At 43.9% G+C, this 24,604-nt stretch overlaps 1 protein-coding gene across 5 annotated transcripts in view; it reads right to left on the reverse strand.

Moving 5' to 3' along the window:
- The window catches only part of nrxn2b (neurexin 2b), a 573,287-nt gene that overhangs the window by 290,411 nt on the left and 258,272 nt on the right, over positions 1 to 24,604 (reverse strand). For all 5 annotated transcript variants that reach the window (XM_084003189.1, XM_084003188.1, XM_084003186.1 and 2 more), the window contains 3 exons: positions 19,984 to 20,103; positions 18,498 to 18,879; positions 16,755 to 16,945 (listed from right to left, as the gene is read on the reverse strand). In XM_084003189.1, coding sequence (XP_083859315.1) covers positions 16,755 to 16,945; positions 18,498 to 18,879; positions 19,984 to 20,103 — 693 coding nt within the window. The remainder of the gene's footprint in view (positions 1 to 16,754; positions 16,946 to 18,497; positions 18,880 to 19,983; positions 20,104 to 24,604) is intronic.

Below are 24,604 nucleotides of genomic sequence, written 5' to 3' on the forward strand. Positions count from 1 at the left end.
GCGTTTATAAGAACCAGGCGCGTATTTGCAACAGGCTACAATTTATTTTTGCAATGAGCAGCACCAGACCATCATGCAAAGAACAAGGAGCTCACCATAGCACCACTGGAACAAAACTACTTTTTCCCCCCGACGCATCTTTATTGACATCAGACAATAAATACAAAGACAGTTTGTCTGTGTTACCGCGACACAGGGAGCTGATCAGAGCAGTGTTATGAATGATAACGGTCGCTGTAATTTCAACACTGTAAATTAGCGCATTTATCTATATCCCTATATCCCTCAGTCTAGCGCGCCTGTGTTTGTGTGTCTGTGTGTGTGTGTGTGTGCGCGCGCCTGCATGCGAGAGAGAGAGAGAGAGCGCGATACCTCCTTCTCTTCATTCTTGCATCCTTTCCTTCTCTCCCTCTCCCTTCTTGTCACTCAGAAACTAAACTCGATGGCCCCGTCTTGTCTGACCCTGACTCATTAGTCTGATGAAGATGGGGCTGACTGACAGAAGAGGTGAGAGCCGGTGAAGTGCTGTTAAAAAAAAACTTTTGTTTTCTGTGCAAGACTATGGTAAACACTTAATCGCCCGGGCGTTTAATTGAACCGGCGTTTATTATGCCAAATGAGGTCGGACCCCCGGCGGCTATTAGAGCACAGGCGCGTATTTGCACGCGGGCGATTATTTGGTCATCTACGGTATATGAGAATGTGAAACAACAAAACAGAGACATGCTAGACGAAGCAAAGCAAATTTTGCAGCTAAAAGCAACCACGTAGGAGAAATCCAATATCTGTACAGACAATTCACAATGGGTACTAGTAATCCTACTGGACAGACCCATGGGACAGAGACATTTCCCAGACATACAGCCCCAACTGAGGTCCCAAGTTCCAAAGTCTCATAGCGAAAATTCAATGGACAGAGCTCATAGTACTTGCATTGTTACTGACGATAGTTGAGAGTGTGGGATAGGAGTACGTAGCTAGAGGTACCTGCAGGCTGTAGCTAGCAGTGGTAGAAGGTTGTAGCCAGAAGTTATGACAATCTGTAGCTTGCAGAGGTCAGATAGTAGCTAGCAGATGAAGCCAGGTTGTAGCTCAGAGGAGACCGAAGCTAGATGTAGCTTCTCAATCCCCCTCTGTGAAATACTCCAACAGGTGGCTTCCAGGTGGGCCAAGGCCTCAAACGATCCAGATTTGGAATTCCTTGACGATCTAATGACATCTCACAAAAATGTGACCTTTTGCATCCCCAGACTGAAAGAAGACATAGTCCTTGGAGTGTTCGCCTCATTTGAGCCCAAATTTCATAAAAATGTAACTATTGAACACATAAAAAACCTTGAGCCTCAGTTACAGACAAAAAAACAAAGGACTGACTTGGCAGCCATCTTGGAATGTCAACTTCTCTTCCAGCTGTCAAGAACCTCTTGTTGTTGCTAATGTTCTACTTGAGTTAACTTGTTTAGATTAATCCAACTTTCTGCATGAGAGCCACCTGCCGCCATGCTTGTGTCTGCTTCAGTAAGGCAAAGGGAAAAAAACATCCTCACTTCCCTCTCAATTATGCCACTAGGGGGTGCCATTGGACCATAATCACAGAGGGAGCAGTTATTCTCATATTTTCTAATGTTTTTTATAAACAATGCTCAGACTGTTGTCGCCACTGCTTACATCAATCGTAATGGACAGCTGCATGTAAACAGGAATATTAGTGGACACTTCATTTCCCAACATTGCGATATGGATGAGACCGATACTTGAATGTGCTACAACATGTGGTTTTTCCATTGAAACAGCTTGATCTACTCTCTTCCAGAGTGGGAAAGTTAGGAGAGTGACGAAGCATCTCCCTTCCTGACGGAGACTGTGTCCTGGTCTGGCTCTGGGGTCCCAACAGTGATGAATGCCTGTGTTGCTGGAGATGCTCCGAGCGATCGACAAGACGGGGCCAATTACAGCCTCCCAGGCATCGCCAGGGATCGCCACCTCCACATCTCTATGGTTACCATAATGACCTCTCAGGGGCCTGTGGGAGGAGCTGGGATGCCGTGATATGGGGCCCCGGAGAGCCTTTGACAGCACAATCTGGAAGAGCACACTGATTTAACATTTGCACTGGAGTTGGGTTTTATATATATATATTTATATTCCTTTGCTGTGTTATATATATTACTTGGCCAGAAAAACTAGCTACTGCCGGACAAGAGAAAACCTCAAAGCTACAATTTCACTGTTTTCATTATATCTGAGTTATCTGCAAGGGGAATGAATTTCATGCGGCAAAGACCCATGACGGCCATCTCAACATCCCAACATCACATTTAAACAGCTTCAGCTGTGGATAACTAACAGAGCTTTGGATTTTTTCAATGAAACCATGTTGGGCGTCCTGTTTAAAGATTCAGTATCAACCTATTCATTCTACGCGATCCATCCACTTTGTCAACTCAAGACCTGTAGTTCTGTAAATGGCGTTTCTCCGTATTTACCAATTCTGTGACGTGCATTATTTATATCCATATCAAGAGAAGTTTGATCATGAAGATGTGCCATAAATGCACAATGCCTGGTCTCATCTCTAAACAACGATCAGCTCCCTGGCAAACCCAACGCCGACCATTAACTTTCATTAAATGCCCTATTAACAATCCCTGCCTCCCCCTCGAGTCCTCACTCTCTCCACTCTCTCCGTTGCTTAGCCATCTCACGCTGGCTTTAATAGATGAAGATTGAATGATTGCTGATGGGAATACATGCAAACGCTGGCCCACACGCACACACGGGCGATGGATGGCGATGTGTGTTCCAGGCCGGGCCGACGGCAGCCAGCGGGCGGAGGCTGGGATTGCGTGATTGCTAATTACAGAGGCACTCCAATCTGCAAAGGAGAGGCAACAACAAGACGATCGGCGTGGAGAATAAATGTTGCCTGCGAGTTAATTGCTGATGCTAAATAATAAGTTGTATAATTACACTGTGTCTCTGTATTTTGGATATGTGGATCTGAAAGCAAATTGTGTACAACAAGGCGATGTTATGAATTCTCCAAGGGAGGAAGAAAGGAAGGCAACTAAAGCCATAATTATTTGATACTGTAGCGACATCTTTTCATAAACAGGTGCATGCTCCTCTTCTGTCTTCCATTACAAACACAGGTGGTGTTATTCCATTTCAAAGTCTCTTTCTCAATGCAGGCAGCTAACTAATGGAGACAAACCCGTAAACAGAGCAACTAGAAACAAATGCTTTAAAAGTACCGTTCAATGCTCACAACGAGGTCACGTTTACCCCAATTACAAATTCAACAATCATCAATATTCATGTGTTCTCATGATGAAAACATGTTTATGGAGGAGTACATGAACCCGTGTTGCACAGTTATTACTTAAGCATGAAACTGAGCTTGTAATGTTTGAACGTGTTGGCGATGCACTAATTACTGCATTTGCATTGCAGCATGTCGTATGACAACACGAGGGAGAGAGATTAATTCACTTCTAACGGGCTATTGATCAGAAAGCAGCTCGTTATTGTTTCTTCAAGCAACCTAGTCTGTGGAAGCCAACACTTTAATTGGGAATATTACTGCAGCTGCCTGACAACGGTCCATAAACAATAATGATGACTTATGAACATGAGGAAAAAAAGTTCTGCAAGGATAGTATTTGTAAAATCCTCAATGTTTTTTTTCCGTGGTGTGAAAAATCAATATATTTTTGTCAGGATTTATCTGTTGATGTAATACTCATTTCAGCCACAAGAGTTTGAAATGCACCACTACCACATGTTTCAAATGGCAACGCAGACATAAATGTGTGTATACAATTGAACAAACAATAATATCATAACCAGAAATCACATTACATGTTTTGGTTATCTAGAAATCAAGAACAGCATTATTACTGTCCGTCCCCGATTGCACACACAGTTAATAAACCCCTCGATGGCATCCTTTACAGCACATCTAACACCTCTTAGCTGCTCTATAATCATTTATGGCATAGCGTCGCCTGCTGTAATAAAACTATACAAGCTGCGACTTACACATCATTTCCCTACATAGATGCAGATCTACACCAGAGGAAAGAACAACACCTGACTCCATCACTTCCAAATCAAAAACAGAGAAGAAGGCATGCAGTTTGCCACCGTGATGACGTTCCAGTGACCCGAACGCCATCAGTCTGTGTGCGAGTCCTTGAGAGGGCTCGGGAATATGTGCCGCCGCTCGCTGGTGCCTCTCTGAATGATTGTGTAGTGACACACAGGCAAGCATCATTACACACTTTCATGCTTCCATTTTCGCTCTATGAAATGTCACTCCGTATTGAGTGTCCTTTCGCTTTGCCTTGGCTGCGCTCTCGCCACTGCACTTGAGTTTTTCTCACTTTGCTCGGTCACTATCTTTTATTCGCCATAGTCCTAAATATGTGTGTTCATCCCGCTGGCCCTCTTCTTTTTCCACGCCGGCTCTCTGTGCTCACAATACCCCCACCTCGTCTGTCCTGAGGTCCCCTTTCTATCCGTCTCCCTTCGCTTTGCTCCATTCTGCACCCGGTCTGGTTTTAAATGAATGTGCACAGAATGCACTTTTCACTTGATGAATTCCTCAGGTGACACTTTTTCTTTTTTGGAGTTGGTCCACTGAAGCTGCATCGGTGACTGACTGCGGGCTCTCAGCTGTTTAAGATATTACATCTAAATCAGTTTGATGTAATCTACAGTAAATCATCGTCTTCCTCAGCGGTGAGTCAGACTGTGAAACCCACTCCTTTCACACTGTTCGAGCAGTTATTCACTGTCCAACTCATGTCTGTCTAGAATTAGGAATATTCACTTTCATAAAAAAGATATATTTTCGGTAGATTGTTGAGTTATGGTTCTCACCGTTCTTTAAGTTATGTTCCCAAGTGGGAAATGTCCTGAGAAATGGTAGAGCGGAGGGCAGGCTTTTCTCTTCCAACCTCCCCCTCTGAGGTGATGGAGGAGGGGACTTGTGAATGTGGAAAATATCCCATTCATCAGAGGGCATTATCGCTAGTCGGGCCCCTGCCAGGTGAGTGCAGGCAATGAGGCCCTAAGGATGTATGACCGATGAGCAACTATAAGCCAGTCCCACTCTCTCCTCAATTAACCTACCACTGACTGTGGTACATTTATTCTGGTGGTAAATACTTTTTTGTGTAATTTTGGAAATCAATTAAGAGTAAATGGAAGGACAGCGGGGCATCTAAAAGTCAATTTCCGACATTTGTTACATCAAAATCGTTATTTCATTATGTTTCCTTATAAATCATCTTTTGTACATTATCAGGACAGTTTGTAGTGTCTCTCTGCACTGATGTATCTTTATTTTCTATTGGAGATCCCCCCCTACCCCCCTCCTTGTTCCTTTTTCCATGTTTCATGAATATTTGATTACACTATGAAAAAAGATACAGAGCTCTTCTTTTCTGGCCTTTTGGATGTACTGAGGAGAATTTCATGGACTATATTTTGATCAGATTCAACAATGAAATGAAGTTAACGTCTAACCAGAAGTGCAGAAAAAGCATAAAGTACAATTGAGGACAGTTATGAAAGCATGTTATGACATAAAGTACAGTGAAGACAGTAGTATACAGTTAAACAAGTGGTATGGTTTATAGTATGTTACAGTAACATTATAAAAGCAGAATAATATGTGCACTGGGCTTGTCGCAATATACAAGTTTTATATTAAATTTGACTATCATGTGATATAAATGAATTGGACTGATTGTGTGGCAGATTTCCTTAATAACGGATGTATGATACCATGAAGACAATTAAGGCCATTGGCTCATTTGGATGGAGTGACTTTTCAATTATTATTAATCGCTGCAGTAATTTATATTATTCTGCAATTTTTTTCAATTTTATATATTTTTAATTTTGTGAAATCGAATGTGGAGGAGTTTGACAAGTATTGTTGAGCATTGACTGTACACACTGTACAACACACACACACACACACACACACACACACACACACACACACACACACACACACACACACACACACACGCTGCCTCTGTCTCCACCTCTGGCAGGGGGAGCTGGCGTTTTGATGAAAGGGAGAGAGGAAGCAGCAGAAAGGAGAGGGGAGGATGGGGAAATGGCCAAAGCTCTGAGTAATGCCAAAGTAGATTGTAATGTAAGACAGGTCAGTGAGAGAGAGCAGCTAAAACACACTGCTCTATTGCAGCACTCAAGCTAGCTAGCCCATCATTTATTGATGGTGCACTGACACTGAGCAGAAAATAGAGGGGATAGAGAGAAAAGACAAGGGAGGGAGATGAATAAAGAGGAAACAAAGAGTCTGGAAGGTAAGGTGAGGCTTTAAAGGACTGTGAAGGACCAATATATTCAGGCTGATTTATAACTACAACTTGACACACTATTTGCCGTTGGCGTATTGACTTATAAACAACTTTCCGGTGACTTACACGACAAGTGATGATAATTAAGAGGTGGATTTAAAACATTAACAAAACCCGCCAGCAGGTTCAGAAAAAAAGACAAAACATGTTTGTCTTTTAAAAGCATTGCCCAAACTTCCCCGTTTATCAGCCAGAAGCTGTAAGGACAGACATTATCGCTGGGTTGTCAAATATCCGGTGGCCCTTGAACACATTATGAGTGAGTAATGATTCTCGCAGGAAATGCAATCAAATTCAAGCGCAAAATTGTGATATTTCATCACAATTACTCTGTGCGACATCTCATTTAAAGTTTCGCCCACAAATAAACAGTTTGACCAAGAAAAACAGATTCAGTTCTTCGCTCCTCAGTGCAAACGGTAGACCAACAGTCACATGGCAACAAAGACAAGTGAGGGTTGAAGTGAACTGGAGGTGGTTTACACGTTAATTATATCTGTGTTAAGAATAGGTGTTGATTTGTAATCATGGCGGTATCACCAACTAGGCTGATGATGTGGAATCTAGTTAGTCGCAATCTACAATGTAATGATGCCTTCGCTGTCTTCACCCTAGTGACGCCTCCGATGCCGAGGTGCTCTGCAGGAGCCTGAAGAGGCTGTTGGAGACGTTTACACTTTCTGACGTTGAGACGCAAATCCAGTTATTCATGTGATTCATTTAGTTATTATTATGCAAACGAGGTTCAGGAGCAGCTTTGGAACATCTCCATTACGTTGTATCTTCCATAGCTGCCGTTCACAATCCTACACCTAAAGTGTGAAGGAGGGAAATATATAAAGTAGTCACACTGATATTTCTCACTTCTCTCCCCGACAACGCGGGACGTCAGCGGAAACCTCACTTCCACATCTGGTTCAACAAGCGTACAAACAGCGCTATGAGCTAACAAGTCTCAAGGGAACACGGTTATCTATCTGTATGAATGCGAAACAATTGATGTCAGCCATTTTTATGATTTGCTTGAAATTAATTTAAAAAAAGGCTACTATTGCGTGCTTTCCTTGATATTACTAATATTCCTGATTCGTTTTGAGACGCCAAACTCTTTCGACAAGTACAAGGAACTACATTATGTTGGCCAAACACACACACACACACACACACACACACACACACACACACACACACACACACACACACACACACACAGAGTGTAGCTTGCTCCACAATGTGTGGGAGAGTGATGGGCTCAGGCATCAATGAAATAAACGTGGTCGCAGCGTACGCCGCTTTAAGCTTCATATCTTTGTCATGAAAGACTCTAAAACTGCTGAAAACAGGAGAAGTGAAAGTAGCTGATGGAAACAAATCCTTTAGGAAAGAAAAAAGAGTCCGTCTTTGTATTTAAGACAAAGGCATTGGAGATTTTTTTTTCAATGAGATTTTCATGGAGCCAGCACCTAATGGCCATTAGAGAAGCTGCAGGTTGAAACACACCCATGGTGGTTTGAGCTGAGGTGGTTTCTGCTCGGCACAGTCATGTGACAGCTTAATAAGACGCTGAAGCGTTTTAACACTCAACGCCTCTTAACTCTCCGAAAGGTCAAGACAATTTATGGAGATATGTAATCAGCAAAGCGGTCGCACTATTTTGCCTTCAGATTAAAATGATTGTCTGTGCCGTTTCCATGGCGGCTGAAGTGGATGAGAGTAGGCTTTCAATTGCCACTGCCGGACAATGGATTCTGTCTGTTTGATCACATCTCTGTCCTTCACTAGAGAGAACTGCACTGTCGCTCCGGAGATGCTGATTTTAAAGGCCATTCACTGATGCGGCGTTATGCAGGAGGGCAGTAACAAGAAGCAAAGGAGTGACGAGGAGAGAGATGTATTCTTATTGCATAATGGAGTAGACCCTGACATTGTGGTAATGACATTTCCTTTCACACACAATACAATGGACGGACAGGAAAACCCTGCAGATGCAATAATGCATGTGTATGTTCACAGGATGAATAGTTTGTGGTTCGCCTCCACCCTGACAAAGGCTCACTTTGAACGAGTGGAAATGTCAATGCGGCGGTGACAGTGAGCTGGAGAGGACGGAGGGTGACACCGTGGTACCCATGATGCACCGCGCGTACAACAGCAAGGCTGATAATAGTGATAGCGGAATCATAGTAGATATGTGGTTATTGTTGAGATTGTATGAACATGTACAGTACAGCAGCTGCATCACAGGCTCTAAGAGGTTATGGTCATGTTTTTAAAATCAGAAAATGTGCACAGTCACCGTTTATACCATAAGCACAATGTGCTGCCGTGTCCTCGAGCCAGCCACTGAAGCTCTGTTACTGTTGCTCATCTTTATCCTCTTATAAATAAATGTCATCACTTTTAAATAATAATTCATGACAATAAATGTAATGGAGTGGAAGCTGCTGATGGATAAGTTGGATGGGTGGATGGATGATGGGTGGATTGGTGATGGATGGATGGATGGATGGATGGATGGATGGATGGATGGATGGATGGATGGATGGATGGATGGATGGATGGATGGATGATGGGTGGATGGATGGATGGATGGATGATTCGCCAGGTAAGAGTCATGCTTGTTATATGTACCTCTACAATGTTCTTACTGAAAATACATTATATTCCTTCAGACATGATATATATACATAAAGGCTATTTCTTTCATAGTAATCTCTGGTGTACTTGTACAACACTGTGCTTTGTAGGTAAATTCCACCCAAAGTGGTTCTGGTTCTTAATAAAGCAAATGTTTGACAGTGTTTGCCAGCAAAGCAAATGTCAACCTCACAATCACTAAGTCATTGTTTATTGGGTAACATTATTCCCTTTCTGACTTAAGTGTCAAGACAAGAACAAAATATACTGAGTATATTTGTATACTCATCATGCTCATACATTCTGAACATGGGTGAACATTTAAAGTGCTTTGGACACACAGAAAGGATCTTAAACAACTTGCACCTTTTCAGTAATGATACAACACGTTTCAGTGCCTGTCCAATTGTGTTAATCAATGTGCTTCCACACATTCAATCAGCACTAATCATCTTCTGACCTTTCACATTTGGGTCACTGAAAAAAACTTCAAATTGAAATCCAGAAGGCTCTTCATGTGAAATGGTTTCCTCAGACGGCCTGTACTGTGCATTGTGTAACCGCCATGGAGAGTGTACACGATTAGATCCGCTAGAAGAACTAGTTTAGCCTGGTTTGCTGACACTGATATTAACCAGAAACATGATGAGAGAGAGGATTTGGGCTGATCAAAAGGCTAATCTCAATTTCACCGCCGGCAAGAGCCAAGCTCGTTAAAAAGTATGCACCTGTTTGTCTTCCTCTCCGCCTCTCTCTCTTGCCTTGCCAAACCTCTCCTCCATATTGTGTTTCAATTTGTTCTGCCTTTAGTTGGAAAAAAATGGAACATATTCTATGCCATCTCTTTACAATTCTATGCAAGTATGCCTCATTAGGAAGCATCTTCAAAAGGAAGGGACAGGCAATGTCTGAATATTGCACGACACATTATTCCTCCTCCCTGCGTTTCCTCAACCTGGAACATTCCATTTGATTAATGCTACTGGTGTTGTTATTTCTCATTTACCATCAGTGGATTTAAAAATGTTATTAATGTTTTACACTGTCATGTTTTTGTATAGCAAAGCAGGGTATTCCCTTCAGGACAATAGATACATGTGTTTACTTCATCTTCCACATGTCCAACAGAGTTCACTCCGACTTCAGCTTTACAGGGAGGATGGCAAACCGAACAGCACTACAACAGGCACTGATACAACATGCGGCGTTTTCTTTTGTTATCACTTTGATAATGTATTGCTCTAGTTTCAAGAACGTTCAAGATATTTTAATCTGGGGTGCCGTTACGTTCGGTACTGTACGTTGTTGCTAAATTAATAGTGCAATGACTCAAGGCCTTTACACACCAAATTATTTTGCAGTTAAATTACATGTTAATATATTTCATTGAACTAGTACTTTCACAAAGAACATGAATATTATGTGGAGAAAAAGCATTTACATTTTGTTTTTCTTGGAACAAGATGGATTTGTCAGATTTTTCACACCCCAAATAAAGCCATCGACCAATCACTCTGTGCGGAACGGACACCTTCAGAATGTAGCCTAAAACATAAAAACAAGGAGGCCAAGACCTGATCCACTCCTTCCATTGTTACCTTTCAAAATAAAAGCCTAAAAAAATACACTGCAAAACTGTTTAGCAGAGGGAAGTAAAATTAATTCAGAGCATTTAGCTAAAAGGAAACTCAATCAAATAGCTTACAGTAGCTGCGAAAATAAATCAGTTCACAGCCAGACGCTGATCTGGGTCAATAGGATCCTGGTAGCTGGTCCAGCTGATCTATTTGAACTTTTGTCATTGCAGCTAAAATATCAGTTTAGTCTAGTGTGGGTGAGAGTTTGGCAATTAAATACCAGTAAACATAATATCTGAACCTCTGAAGATCTTTAATGCTTGCACGCATGCGTAGGGCTGGGTATCGACCGAAACAACCTGGTACCAAGTAGTATCGAAGTATCGAATTAAGTACTCAAGTGGTATCGGTATCGTTTTAAGGGTACTGGTATCGGTACTGGTATCGAACATTTTTAAACGATACCCAGCCCTACGCATGCGGCATCCACAGCGTGACACTGGACTGACTGAAGAGTCACAGTTCCTCCCGGCAGTTATAATGCATTTGAATTTACATACAGGTCTGGCATCCTGCAGCCCCCATTCCAGGTGCCTCCAGACATTGTGTTTGGGGTCATTGTTTTATCCTACATCAACCTTGTGGCTGCGTTACTCTTCTATACAATGGGCAACAATGGGTTGGCCACTCATCAAGCGCTGCAGTAAAATGAGAAAACATCTGAAGACACCCTGCACGGCCATGCATAAGTCCTGATCATAACAGACACACATGCATGCTGTATGAACTCCTACAGACTTGTTGGTAAGCAATATGCTATGGTTCAGTAATGCTATCAATTAAAAAAGGAAGGATGGATATTCTAAATGGCTTGTAGTCAGAGGACATACAATGATTTACATACGGAGCGTCGCTGGTTTAAGATTCCGTGGGTAGCACTCATTTATTAATCATCAATTGTTGCATTAATTCATTGTGATGACTTGGCTTGATGAGCATAAACAATGGAGACGACTAGCCCCTGTGTGTCCACCTGAGTGGTACTACTGATGCGAGCGTTCCTCAAAACGAAGACGTGTCCTGTCACCAAGTGGATGCTGCTAATTGTTCCTGCTCCCTTCCCTCGAGGACGCCGCTTGTCTTCTGGGTGATTATACCGGAGCCTCCGAACGAACATGGAAATTACCCGTGTTGTTAAAATGTTACAAGTAACACCTGGCAAGCATAAAAAAATGTGCTTGAAAAAAAAATGTATTACACTGTGGTAAAGAGATAAAATACTTCACACCACGGATGTGAAATAATGACACCGGTGGCCGACCAGGTCCATATGGCAAATTATCAAAAAGCACTTCTGAAACCGGCGGAAGCTGCCCTCACAATATGAAGTGTCAAAAAACTGGCTGTTTCCTGCAGAGAAGGGAATGAGATGAAGGAAATCCCTTCTTCACTTTTGAATACATTCAGCGATAATTAACTACACTTCTATCAGAACACAGTATCACACTGAATAGGACTAGATATGGACATAACAGATAATCCCACAAAAAGAACTGATGTATTTTTGCGAAAATGTGACAGATATGACATGGCTAATGCCAATTAGGTCTAGTTTGACACCATCTGTGGCAATTTGAATAGAAGAAGCTCGACTCTTGCCTCTGTCTATGAAGCGGAGCGTCCAAAGAAATTGGTTCTGATCGAAGTGAGAACAAATTGACCTGAACAAGCAGTCCTAGTGTGATAATGATGTACTATGCTTGTGAAACATACGTATATGGACTAAGGAACATTCTCTTTCCACTCCTTTTTTCAAGCATAACACCGAACAGTAGTCTTTTAGTCAGCTACGACTAAGCTGCAGTATCTGCTGGTCTTGCATCATACTTTCCACACCTAAATGAGCAAGCACATTCTCCAAATTGCAAAACAATTACACTCCCGAAAAAGTGGTATCAAATTCAACTATTGAGTTATGATCCATCCAACTGTTTATCCTGTTTCCTGGCGACCCTAGCTGACATTAGGCGAAGGCAGGGTTCACCTGGACAGATCACAGGGCCGACACAGACAGACAACCTATCACACCTATGGGCAATTTAGGGTTATCACTGAACCTAACATACCTCCGTATTGCAAAGCTTCTCTGACATATATGAGAAGGATATTTTCTCAACTGCATTGAGCTGTACATTCAACAAGGCAATTTCATGGCAATAACTCTGCCATGAAATACTCCAGCCGTCAGCAGCATGAAGCCTTATCCTCTGTGTGGTGCATGTTCAACATGTCTTCTCCCCAGACTGGATTTCACTCCACAGAATTAGATCCACTCAGTGCTATCCTCGGGGGCCGTGCATGTTGTTCCATACTTTAGCTGACAAAGAGGGATGCCTTGAAGATTTTTTTTGGGCCCATCCAAAAACAAAGAGAAGGAAGACAGAGAGCCCAAAACCCATTTTCCCCATTTTTCTGGGCAATTACACAGATAACGCTTGGAAAATTATTTCTTTCTTTCTTTCTTTGAAATGCAGGCATAAATGGTGTTAAAACAGTCCTATGAGATTGTGAGACACGGTTTGTTGTTGCCATTCCTTCTGTGTTTGATTTGCAAAGCTTTGTGCGTGACTGCTGAGAGTCAGAGAGCGTACATAGCACGCTCTGTTCTGCCTATCACGTTTAATAGAACATGTGTTCATGCATTTGTCGAGTCTTTCTTCACTTGCACGCATTTTGGTCTGGTCCTTACATGGCACTGTGGCGTTCAGGCTGTGTATGACATTTTGGCAAAGGGATGGTCACAGCACTGCAGAGCGAGGTTTGAATGCCCAATTAGACGAGAGAATTGAGGATAAAGACATCGTCTTCCCTCTGAAGCAAGATTCACAACTATTATTTTTCACACTAGGACCGAGCCGCCTCAGCCTCCATCCCCTGCAGGCAAGAGTTGCTCAGATATTTAAAAAAAAAGGCACCCCAGAAAATGAAGAAGTTTCTGATTAATAATAAACCAGATGGAGAGTTACTCCCCAGTCATGTATACTGTGTTGATTAGGCACTGAAAAGGCAAAATGGCCTTCTGTTTCAATTGTGAGACAAATCGTTCAATAGGGTGTTTTCACTACTGCATATGCAATTGAAATATTGTGACTCTGTAGCGGAGAGTTGAGGGATCTCGTCGGCACACGCTTTGTTGGTCGCGTTTTTCTAAGAATGAATTAAATCATCTATTAATCACTCAAGCTGTGTGAAGGAATGCCAACACCAGTTTGTCCCGATAATGGGAAAACAGATCATGTTTACATCTTGTAAACCCTAATGACAGCTGGGAGGGGGGGGTATGTCTTATGTGTGGGGGCTTGATTAGAAAGGACAGTTCAGCAGACGGCAGTTGTAAGGCGAGGATGAGGTGGGATTATGGCTCTGGCTGAGATGCAAACCCAAGACAATATGATCCAACACCTATAGGATAGCAGCACGCCCCCTTGTGTTCAAAATGCTCCATTTTTTATGATTTTTGCTCAGACAGTTGTTGGAGCTTTTTGAGGGCAGTGGAGACGGCATCCTCTGTGGGTCTGATGGCTCTGTATGCAATCTGGAGAGGGTCCAGGCTGGCTGGGATGCTGTTTTTGATGTGTTGGAGAACCAGTTTCTCAAAGGGCTTCATCAGAATGGGGGTAAGCGCCACAAGGTGGTCGTCATTCAGACACTCTAGACCTTTTAGGTCCAGGGATGATGGTGAATGTCTTAAGGCGGGTGGGAAATGTTGAAAATGTCAGTGATGAGTTAGCTGGTTGGCTCATGTTCTTGGCACACAACCAGCAACGTTCTGAGGCCCAGCAGCTTTACTCATATTCACTCTGATCAGGATTTTCCTCACAGCCGCTGTGGACATCGACATCGGTCCTCTGGAGGCGGGGCAGGCTCATCAGCTATCAAACAAACTATCTGATCGAAGCAGCGGCAGACCAGCAACTCCTGTGTTCCGCGAGCTTGAATTACTGTTCTTGTCAAAAGATTGTGGTGACTTTGAAGAGTGAAGATAACTTCAGTTCCCCACCAGAAAGGGCTGTCTGACAGCAAGGTATACATATAGAGTACACTTATTGTTGTTTTTTTAGGTGGCCCCGTCCACAACAGTACATTGCTTTGCTCCAGTGCTGGTACTTCTGTCTCTGTCTCCAAACTGAGGGCGCCATACTAAAATTCATATACTGACTATGGATAAGTAACTCATACAATCCCAAAATGCAAACTAGCCCTTTAAACAGCTCACTGAATGTCTCAGAGTTGATTGGCAGCAGTCTTTGCCACAGCTTAGACACAATCAATCAATCAATCTAAAATAAAACCCTCCTAATTACAAACATCAATACTACATTTACTGTACGAGATCACCAGAGGAGATATGCCGGAAAGAGTGCAAGGATGCAAAGAAGACTAGTTTTATCTATAAACCATGCAATGTGGAACAAATACATATCACACTGCAGCTTATTCAACAACCTTGGTGCAGGCATTCATTTTATCTAGTGATTACTGATGACTCTATTGTCATCACAGTCTTATTAAATGGGCACACCGATAATGTGACGATTACAGTCTCTTCCTCCACCAAAGCATATGTGACAATAACATAATCTGCCATGTGCATGATGCACTTATTATCATTTCACCATGACATTTAGTGTGACCAGACTGCTAATTACATGTCTCACTGCTAAAGCCGCTGTGTCTAATCACACACCCTTTATTTCCCGTGTCTCTGGCTCGTCGTTTGGTGTTCTGTTTGGTACCCTCGTCTGTAACCCAGCATAAGGACACTGCCATCGTTCCACTCCTCTATAGCCCCCCACTCCCACACGTTTATCCTTTTTAATTGCACTATCCATACCCTGGAGGACAAAACCCCCCAAAAATGTCATGAAATCATGTCTTCCCAAAAAAGCTCAGGGCCCCTTTTGATCTTTTGACTCCGCACATCCTTCAGTGGCCCCGGGGCTCACCCTGCCTTCTAATGTGTCTGACACAACAACCCGCAGTAGCCTCAAGAGCACCCCAAACTCTGGAACATGACAGACAGAATCAAAGTGAATGGTCCAGGGCTATCCTTAACAGTACAACAGACAGTCTCATCCACTCTGTCCACTATTAACAGCCCAGGGTATTTCTTCCAAGTGTCTCCTTCACTTTCTTTTTGACTTTCTACTTGTATTCCATCACCGTCACTCTTTCCCCACAAAAAAAACCGGATTGCCGGGGTCTGAAGCTAGCAATTACCTGAGCCTACAGTCCCAGTCTTCCAGCGCACCGGAGACACCTATTCACATTTGAGTGCCTTACGACCACGGCTATTAGTTCAAGATGATTCAAAAAAGAAAAGTCATGTGTACCCGATGTGACAATGGAAGCAAGTGAAAGCCAAAAAGGAGTGAAAGTGAAAAGCTGTTGTTGTTTCTGGTTTGATTCTTTTTCTTCACCTTGGTCTGAGATATGTTGGATTTTGGTCATATTGGTAAACCAATTTGTAAAGGGTATTGCTCTTGTATTGCCCTGTTCCTGTAAAGCCAACCATCGTCTGAAGGGGGGGTCATCTTTCAAGGTGAAGATGATGTTGCCCGGCTTCCGTTAAGTTTAATTTCAGCCCCTGTCCACTGTGGGTTGGCACACACATTTACACTTGGCAGCATCATTTAGTTTACTGTGTTTATCCCAGGCACTGAAATGTTTTTTGGAAAAAACAAAACAAAACAGTGCATGTATTCAAGGAAGCACATGGACAGTCAATTTTGGGTGTGCAAAGAGGTGAAAAATAACACCAAACAAAAATACCAAGGTAGCTTTACAGAAAAGATAGTCATAGACTGTGTTTTTGTTCAATTATTTAAGAAAAACTGTTTTTAGAAACGCTCCACTTTAAAATCAATTCTCAGAAAACCAATGGACGTACAGTGGACCCGTTCTAAAAGTGATCTTGTAAACGGGACTGACTGAGATGGATTTCACCTGGCATGTGCCCGTGGCCACCTTCCAACAACACTTAAGGGACAGACCGACGATGACGCCGGAATAGTTATATCCTGTCAGTGGTAATGGCTTGGGGGAAGAATATATCACTGAGAGCCGGACGGCCTGCTGTTACCTTTGAGGTCCAGGTTGCGGGCTCCGTTGGAGTGCTGCGTAACGGTGCGTGAGTCGATCTTGAGCGTGTGCACGTTGTTGGCGTCCCGGGACACCACCACGTTGTGCCACTGGTTGTCATTGAGCGGCTTGTCTGAGTTGCCTTTCATCAGCGACGGCCCGTTGCCAAGATCAAAGACGTAGTGGACATATCTGTGGAGAGAGAGTGTGGTGGTCGTTAGTCTCGGGTGGCGTTTGGAATATTAAAACCTTTAAGATCTTCAAGTTAACAATAACATAATATTATTTTTTATTATTAAGGATTTAGAATCCACTGGTGCTCAGCGGGCAGACATGCTCCACCACAGACATCTCTAAATGCTCACTTCTGATAGCAAGTTAGTTTAAATCACCGGAGCAGGAAAACCAATCATCGAAATAATCGGTGATCAGCACAAGCCAAGAGGTCATTTTTACAAACTGAATGTAATAGATGCTCTTGATGGAAAGGAAATCTAAATCATTTCTGGACAGTGAGAATAGATCGAATACAAAGTGTATATTCTCACTCTCTTTCAGAAACTTAACCTCCAACTGGCTTTCCTGCATTGTCTCGAATGTCTTCATCCTATTCTCTTTCTCAGAATATATTGCTGGTAAATAATATTACCTGTTTATGACGCTGCTCATGCCTGAGGTTTATTTGTGTTACCTCACTGGTTTGACATGTAAATATTAAAAAAATGGTTTTGTCTAAAAAATAAAAAGCCCGAGGTGGCACAGTCCCCCCCTTCACACAAACATGGCTGTCTTTTGTGTTTCAGCTAAGGCTATTGTTTTATTCAAGGTATGTGCTGTTTTTTTTTTCTACCTGGCTTCTAATTCCTTTATGTACCTTCTTGTCTTTGTGTGACAGAGGCAGCTCAGGCCTTTGTGTTGGAACAGTGCTGACTAGAGAGAACAAGAGGTGTAGACATACACAAGCAAAATCCTCTTTTAGACTCTAATTATGAACCGATTTTAGGGTGCTACAATTCACAATTCGCACCAGTTTATTTCTGGTTTGTGCTACCATTCTGGAAGATTTGCAAAAACTCTTTGCCAGTCAGAGAACGGCATGGTGGTTACAGTCCTGCATTAACAGTTATCAGTTGATGTATTGTGAAGTGAACACCCGAGAGAAACAGACAGGAAGATGTTTCCCAGCAGTGTGTGCAGCTTCCAGCTGAGCTTTTAACACAGCTGATGATTTGCTCCAAAGTCACTTCCACCCAGCCAATGTAGCAGCATTAAATAACTCACTAATCTGCATTAACCTGGGGGAAAAGAATCACTCTGTCTCAGTTTATATTTGGTTCTGTTGCCAATAACTACGATTTGAAATGAAGGATGGTATTCTCGATTTGTGTGGTGATCAATTTACTATTCCCCGGTCTCCACCGCATTTCACACAGTGTGCAACTGAGTTAGGTGGAACAGGAAATGGGCCCGACAAAGGCTGGCGCTCGACTTCTCAGCCCAGGGAGCTCAGGCTTTCATGTTTTCCACCAAAAGCAGACTTGAGAAGAAGCAAAAGCCCAACTGTGAGATGACTTAAAATGTATTGATTGCCATCATTAAAGCCAAACACAAAGGGTAAGGAGCTCAAAGAGCATCACTATAGGGGGAAAGGAAGAGCATAATAAGAGCATTTTGGGGGGGGATTTCTTTTGGATTTTAAATCTTTTTTTTATTACTCAGTTAACTTAATTCCTATGAGACTTACCCCTTCACCAGTTCCACGACTATAAAGTCACTGCCGTCTCCGGAGTTGAAGAGCATCAGGCCGTCGGGCGTGGTGGTTTTAAACTGAAAGAAGAGGTGCATGGAGGCGTAAGCCTGCAAAGTGGCCAGCGCTAAGTAGCTGCCTTTCGTTCGAAACGTCACCGGATCTGCGATGATGTGGCGCATGCCGAAGCGGGCGTTCAGCTCGCAGTAGGAGATGTCCCCATTTTTACACTGGTCTAGATAGGGCAAGCTGTTGAAGGTCAGGCCCTGTAGATGGCCAATGAAGTTGGAGGGCACCACTGACAGGTAGCGCCGCTCGGTCATGATGCCCGTCTCGATGTTGTGGAACTCAAGGCGTGTGTGGGCTCCGGTCATCTGGCCTGGAAGGGTGGGGGGGAAACACAGCATTACCTCTGGATGTCTTATGTCACATTGGCAGAAATTGTATTATAATATACAACTCCTAGAGATTCACACTTCTTGTTGAAACACATCAATATTCAAATGTATTTACTTTAATTTACTGTACATGTTTTAATAATTCAGTGATAAGCACATAATATATTGGTTTTGGCAAAATGGTATTATGCTTATTAGATCTTAAATAGAATGTTGGCTGCTTGCTAAAACAGTGTGTGTGCATTATAGGGCTTTATTGGATAGGTTGAGCCTGTTTGTCTAACCTGCTGTGAAGGAAATGATAGAAGCATAGCATTGCAGAGAATCCGTTGTTACGGCTCTCCATGCCACAGTTTGCATTGTGTTTACTGAGATGTGGAGTAACGAAGCTGGCAAGCAGCCGATTAAAATGCCTTCCTCACTGAAGCCGGGCCACCCCTGCAAGGACTCCCCGTGCGCTTCCTCCTTCTTCTTCCCCATGCACCGGTTTGTGAACCAGTCGGAACTTCGCAGGGTTGATCCTTGCTTGGGGCCTCACCGTGCCCACTCTCTCTCTCCTTCATCGCACCTTTTCCTCACCTCACCCGTTGCCCTGCCATCCCTTACGCCTGAGGCCACAATACCGTGAGTTCCCGTGGCTCCGCCTCCTCTCCTGACCTTTCATCCTTCTCTCGCTATTTTCTCAGAAGTTGGCAGAACCCGTACCTCCGTTCTTTGTACACAGCTGCTCACAGTGGGTTCATGCTCGAAAAACATCTCCCGCTTTCATCTCTTTGCTGCCAAGTATGATTTTATATTTATATGTTTTTAGCTGTCTTACCACTCTCCCTCAACATCAGTTTAATAAGAAATTACCAAACCATATGCCACCTCCAGGTCTGACTCATTACCATCATAATTACTTGTCTTCTCCTTCCAATCGTTGGATTTAATGACAAACAGCAAAACGGTGGACTTGCCGTGGGTGGATGTGTTATTGTGGGATAATTCACGTGGATTTATGACTGTATCCTCACGCTCGCCGTGGCCTCGTTCGCCGCCTTTCTCCCACCTAAACGGATCCCTCCGTAGCGAACGCGACTAACCTTCCACTGTGACGTTATCCACCGACAGCTGCAGGCTCTTGCCTCTTCGCACCACCTTCACCGTGTGCCACTCGTTGTCGTTCAGCTTCTGCCCAGCGAACAGCGTCTCGGGTCCTTTGCCTGTAGCAGGGGGGGGAGGGGGAGGGGGGAAATCAAATCACAAAGAGCACAGCAGGGATGCTGTGTGTGCCGACTCATGCAGCACCCCAACCTCCCAACACACACACACACACACACCCACACACAGTAGGTGACAGTGCTAGTGGAGAAAACCTGTGTGTTTGCGAAACATTCACACGCCGGATTCTCCCGGTACACTGGAAATGAAAGGAATCAAATCTCCGGCCTGACTCACTGTAAAATCTCCCAAAAAGCTCACAGTGTTGCAGCAGGATGCCATCAGAGGTGGCGGGGCAAATAAGTCGTAAACCAGTTGAGAAAGTAAATTAGAACAGGCAGCCGACGGCGACTGGAGGTGCTGCGTTACCAGCATAATTTGACATTGTGTTTCACATCTCAGTTTAGCATGTAGAGGACTCTCCTGATGGGTGAAACCAAACGCTCCTTCCCCCTTTCCCACTCCCGATCCCATTCTCCTCCAAAGACAGTTTGATGCAACGGCAGACATACTTATTAAAGCCATATTTACATAAGAGTCTTTTCAAATTGGGGAACAGGCTATTTATATCCTGCCAATGATGGAGACTTATTACATCAACAGAACAAATTGCCAGCATGAGGGAGTGACAGCGGGGGAGATTTTGATTAAAACAGCCGTCATGAATCCCTCTTTCAATGAGACGAGCCGACGTGATTCCTGGCTGGAGTCAAGGTGGCGGCTGGTTCTGGGTAATAGCTGTGTCAAAGTTCGTTTAAGGGTTCAATAAAAGACATACGTGAGTGGTATAGGATGTGACAACGAACAGGAGACTCCTACCCTCACATGGCTTCGGGCGCTGAAACGAAGGCCTGCCAGGAGTGGGCGTGAACGGTGTCACGGCAGCGAGGTGAAGGTGGTCAGTGACAGAGGGAAGGAGGAGGATTCTGTCAGCAGCAAAATAATGAGGGGCCACTTTCACCTCACGGCAGCAGAGAGGACAGAAATAGCAGAAAGCTGGCGAAAACGAGTCGCCTCCTTTAAGGCACCTCCTGTACTTGGCATAAGGGCCACCAAATGATATTCTCCTGACAACATTAGCACGGATTGATTGCTTATTACAGATGTAACATTATAACTCCTACTCTACGTCCGAGAACACTGGCTCTCATCTGACTGGTTGGCTGGCTGGAGCATGAGTTTATTATACCAGGTGCTTGACTGGATGATAGAGTGCAGCCTGGAGACATATGATTGGCCCCTTCCAAGTTGTGTGTGAAATTATGTAGTCTAGAAAAAAAAAAGCCCCATCAATTGATGGCAAACACACACACACACACACACACACACACACACACACACACACACACACACACACACACACACACACCACTGGAGAATTGTTTTCCCATTTACTCTTGTTACTTGTTTATTATACCGTTTTTTTTCTCCATGGGCTTTTTGTCTTCAGCCACATGAAATTGGATATAGAGACTTTTGATCACACCATTTGTGAAGTAAAAAAAAAAGGCTGCAATATTGTTGCGAGAGTGGACAAAAGTTTCCAACAGAGAAGTTAAAGCTGATACGAAGACGGATAGGAGGATATAGGGGGGAAGTATGAGAAGGGATGAAGACGGGGGGGTGGGGGCGGAGAAGACGGGTAAACAACCCAAGAGATGAACTAAAAGCAGAGAAACAAAGCTGGCTGATGTAAGATTGTAAAAGTTAGAAGAGTCTAGTGTGGGACAAATTAATGTGAACGGCTAGCCTTTAGAATAGGGTTGTTGTAATATTTATTTTTGCTTCGCGGCAACAGGCCACATGAGACCCAAGAGCCACTGCTGCACACAAAGCAGGAGCCATTTGGCCATAATACCACTAACAATGGGGGGGCAAAAGATATATAGGCGGCTCTGGCCTGGACGGGCAAAGCAACTAAAAAGCTGGAGGTGGTAAAAGTGCAGCGAGGGGACGGAGGGGAGCACTTGGGAAGCGAGTCACACACTTGTCTTCTAAGGTTAACGAGGTCCAAGGGTGCTGAGATCACAATTATGACTTCAACATTTCTATTCAACTTCTAGAACAGAGGTCTTCCACGTTTTCAGGCCGAGGACCACTTGGCTTATAGGGACCCGGTGGAGGGACCCCCCATTACATATCGGATAAAATTGTGTTCTTTATTAAACCGGACCAATAATAATGTGTAGTGCAGCCTATAGTGCCATGTATAACAGTCATTTGTAAGGATGTATATATAATGCTAAGTCATTAAAAATAATTGTTGAATTCTATTAGGAATTTGTACATCACAAATTCTCAACATAATATTAAACAAACAGGTAGATGTGTATATTTCCTTAATATAGGTTGCATTCAAGTTAAGGGGTATTTTTGGATATTTTTTTGAAAGAAAAAAAGGTTTGGGATGAAATTATTTCGGGGACCCCCTGCAGTAACTCTGCGGATCCCCTAGGGGTCCCAGACGGCTGGACTCCCAGATCACAATGCCGCCGGTGTAACGCCAGAAAAATGGCCGCCTCAAAAACCACATATTGACGGAGCGCCTGCTGTCAGCTTCGTCTGTTAGCATGGCTGACGGTGAAGTCACTTTATTGCCCAGGTAACACTGCAAACAAGAAAAGTGAGCGCTAGCGGCCCGGGGTTAACTGAGCCGCTAAGCCTTTAATTCACTCAACGGTGGAGAGAGGTGCTCATTGCTCCAACAACAGAAGAGGGACGCAAGGCTCATTAATAAAAGAGCCCAGCGATTATTAAAATGCAATTAATTCTTATCCTGCCACTTGTGCCCTCTCACTTTGTCTTGGAGATCAGCAGGGCAAAGGGCCCTGATCACATAAACAGGAGCGCCCTCCCTCTTCATCTCTTTTGTTCCCATGCCCTCTCAGTAAGTCCCTTCTACGGGCGCTTTCTAAGCACGTCGCTTGGGAGCCGGCGGGGTGTCAGATGAGATGAGATTTCTCCACGAGTGCAAAAAAAACGCCAGGATGACGGGGTTGTTTTCATCGACTGTGTCGGCGCACCATAAACGAGAGGTCTGATGTTTGCGGGCTGTTGCATTATTACCAGCAATCATCCATCATCGCTCGCTGTGTTCTCTCTGTAAACAAACTTGATTAATGCAATGGGATCAATGGAACACGAGGCGTCAGCCAATGGCTGCGGGTTGTTGTCATCGGTCTCTATTCAGGCTCAGCGATTGCCTCTGCGGCGGTGCTGAGTACTTGAACGCGGTTATATGATCATTATATGGAAACTCTAATCAAAACAACTTCAGAGAGTGAAGCGCCTCATCCGTCACCAGTGACAGCGTTTCGATCAGGACGGTCTGGGGAAGACAGAAGAGGGGTGTTTCTCCGACTGTGTGGCAGTGAGCGTGCTTACAGATGCCTGATGGGCTTAAAATGAGAGGGGCATCAACACAAAACACCACCATGAGACCAACGTGTGGTCTAGGTGGCATCTCCATTGTCACTGTGGATCCTCCCTGACCGATGCTGGGCACACAGCGAACCCAGCGAGCTCCTCCGACATGGTTGTTTAAACTAACAGTCTGATGCTGGCCAGAGGCCTCGGGGCCCGGCGGATAATGGCCAAAACAACGGTGCCACAGCGAGATAGGGCCACGGGCAGTTCCTGGTGCTATTCCTGGTTCCAGTATGGCAGAAGCAGCCGTGAGTCATGCAGTGGTACATGGGGAGGGCAAGCCGTTGTCAGGGTCACTCAAGCATATGCAGTTAGAGTGTTGGGATATTTAGAGGTCAGGAGGACCGGCAGGGCCTATCAGAAAGTCAACCATTGCTAGGAGGGACTGAGTGTGATGTCTGAGCTAACGAGACACTTTATACCCCGATGGACTCAGTCACACTGGTGCAGATGGATCTGAAGGACGTAGGGCAATATAAGAGGTGGATGAAGAGGAATATTAGTTTTCTGTGGGTGGTTTTATGGGAATGTGGATCTTTCAGGAGTGCCTATGGTTCGCATGTTCTCCATGTTATCATGCAGTGTGGGACTCTGGTCAGGTCTGGTCTCGACTGTATCGCCCTGCCTTGGTCTTTACTTGGTCTTAATCTCCAAAAGGTTTTGTCTCATATCAGTCACAGTCTCTTGAGTGTTTTTACACACAGTTTCAACATGAATGGCAGTTAACGGTGGTTAAATCAAGAAGGCTGAGCTCTACTACAGTTACACTGATGCACACAACATGTGATGAAGACATCTCTGCTGATGGAGAGAGTCAGATCTAGACTGGTTTGGTGCTTTAACATCAGAGATAACAACACAGCCATGGTCATTAAGACATCACTGTGGCATCGGAATGTCTCTATTCAGCCTTCAGAGAACTAAAACAATGTGCCATTGAACAGAATTGTGTTCCATAGAACATGCTGTACCCTGAATGCCAGTCTGAGCAGGGAACCTGAGCTACTAACAGTAGATCCCCGTCCGAGAGCATCGTATTCTCTTTGACAAGGTTCCACAGATCCTGCCATCCTCAAG

Source organism: Eutrigla gurnardus (assembly GCF_963514095.1).
Source record: "Eutrigla gurnardus genome assembly, chromosome: 23".
Classification (NCBI taxonomy): Eukaryota; Metazoa; Chordata; class Actinopteri; order Perciformes; family Triglidae; genus Eutrigla; species Eutrigla gurnardus.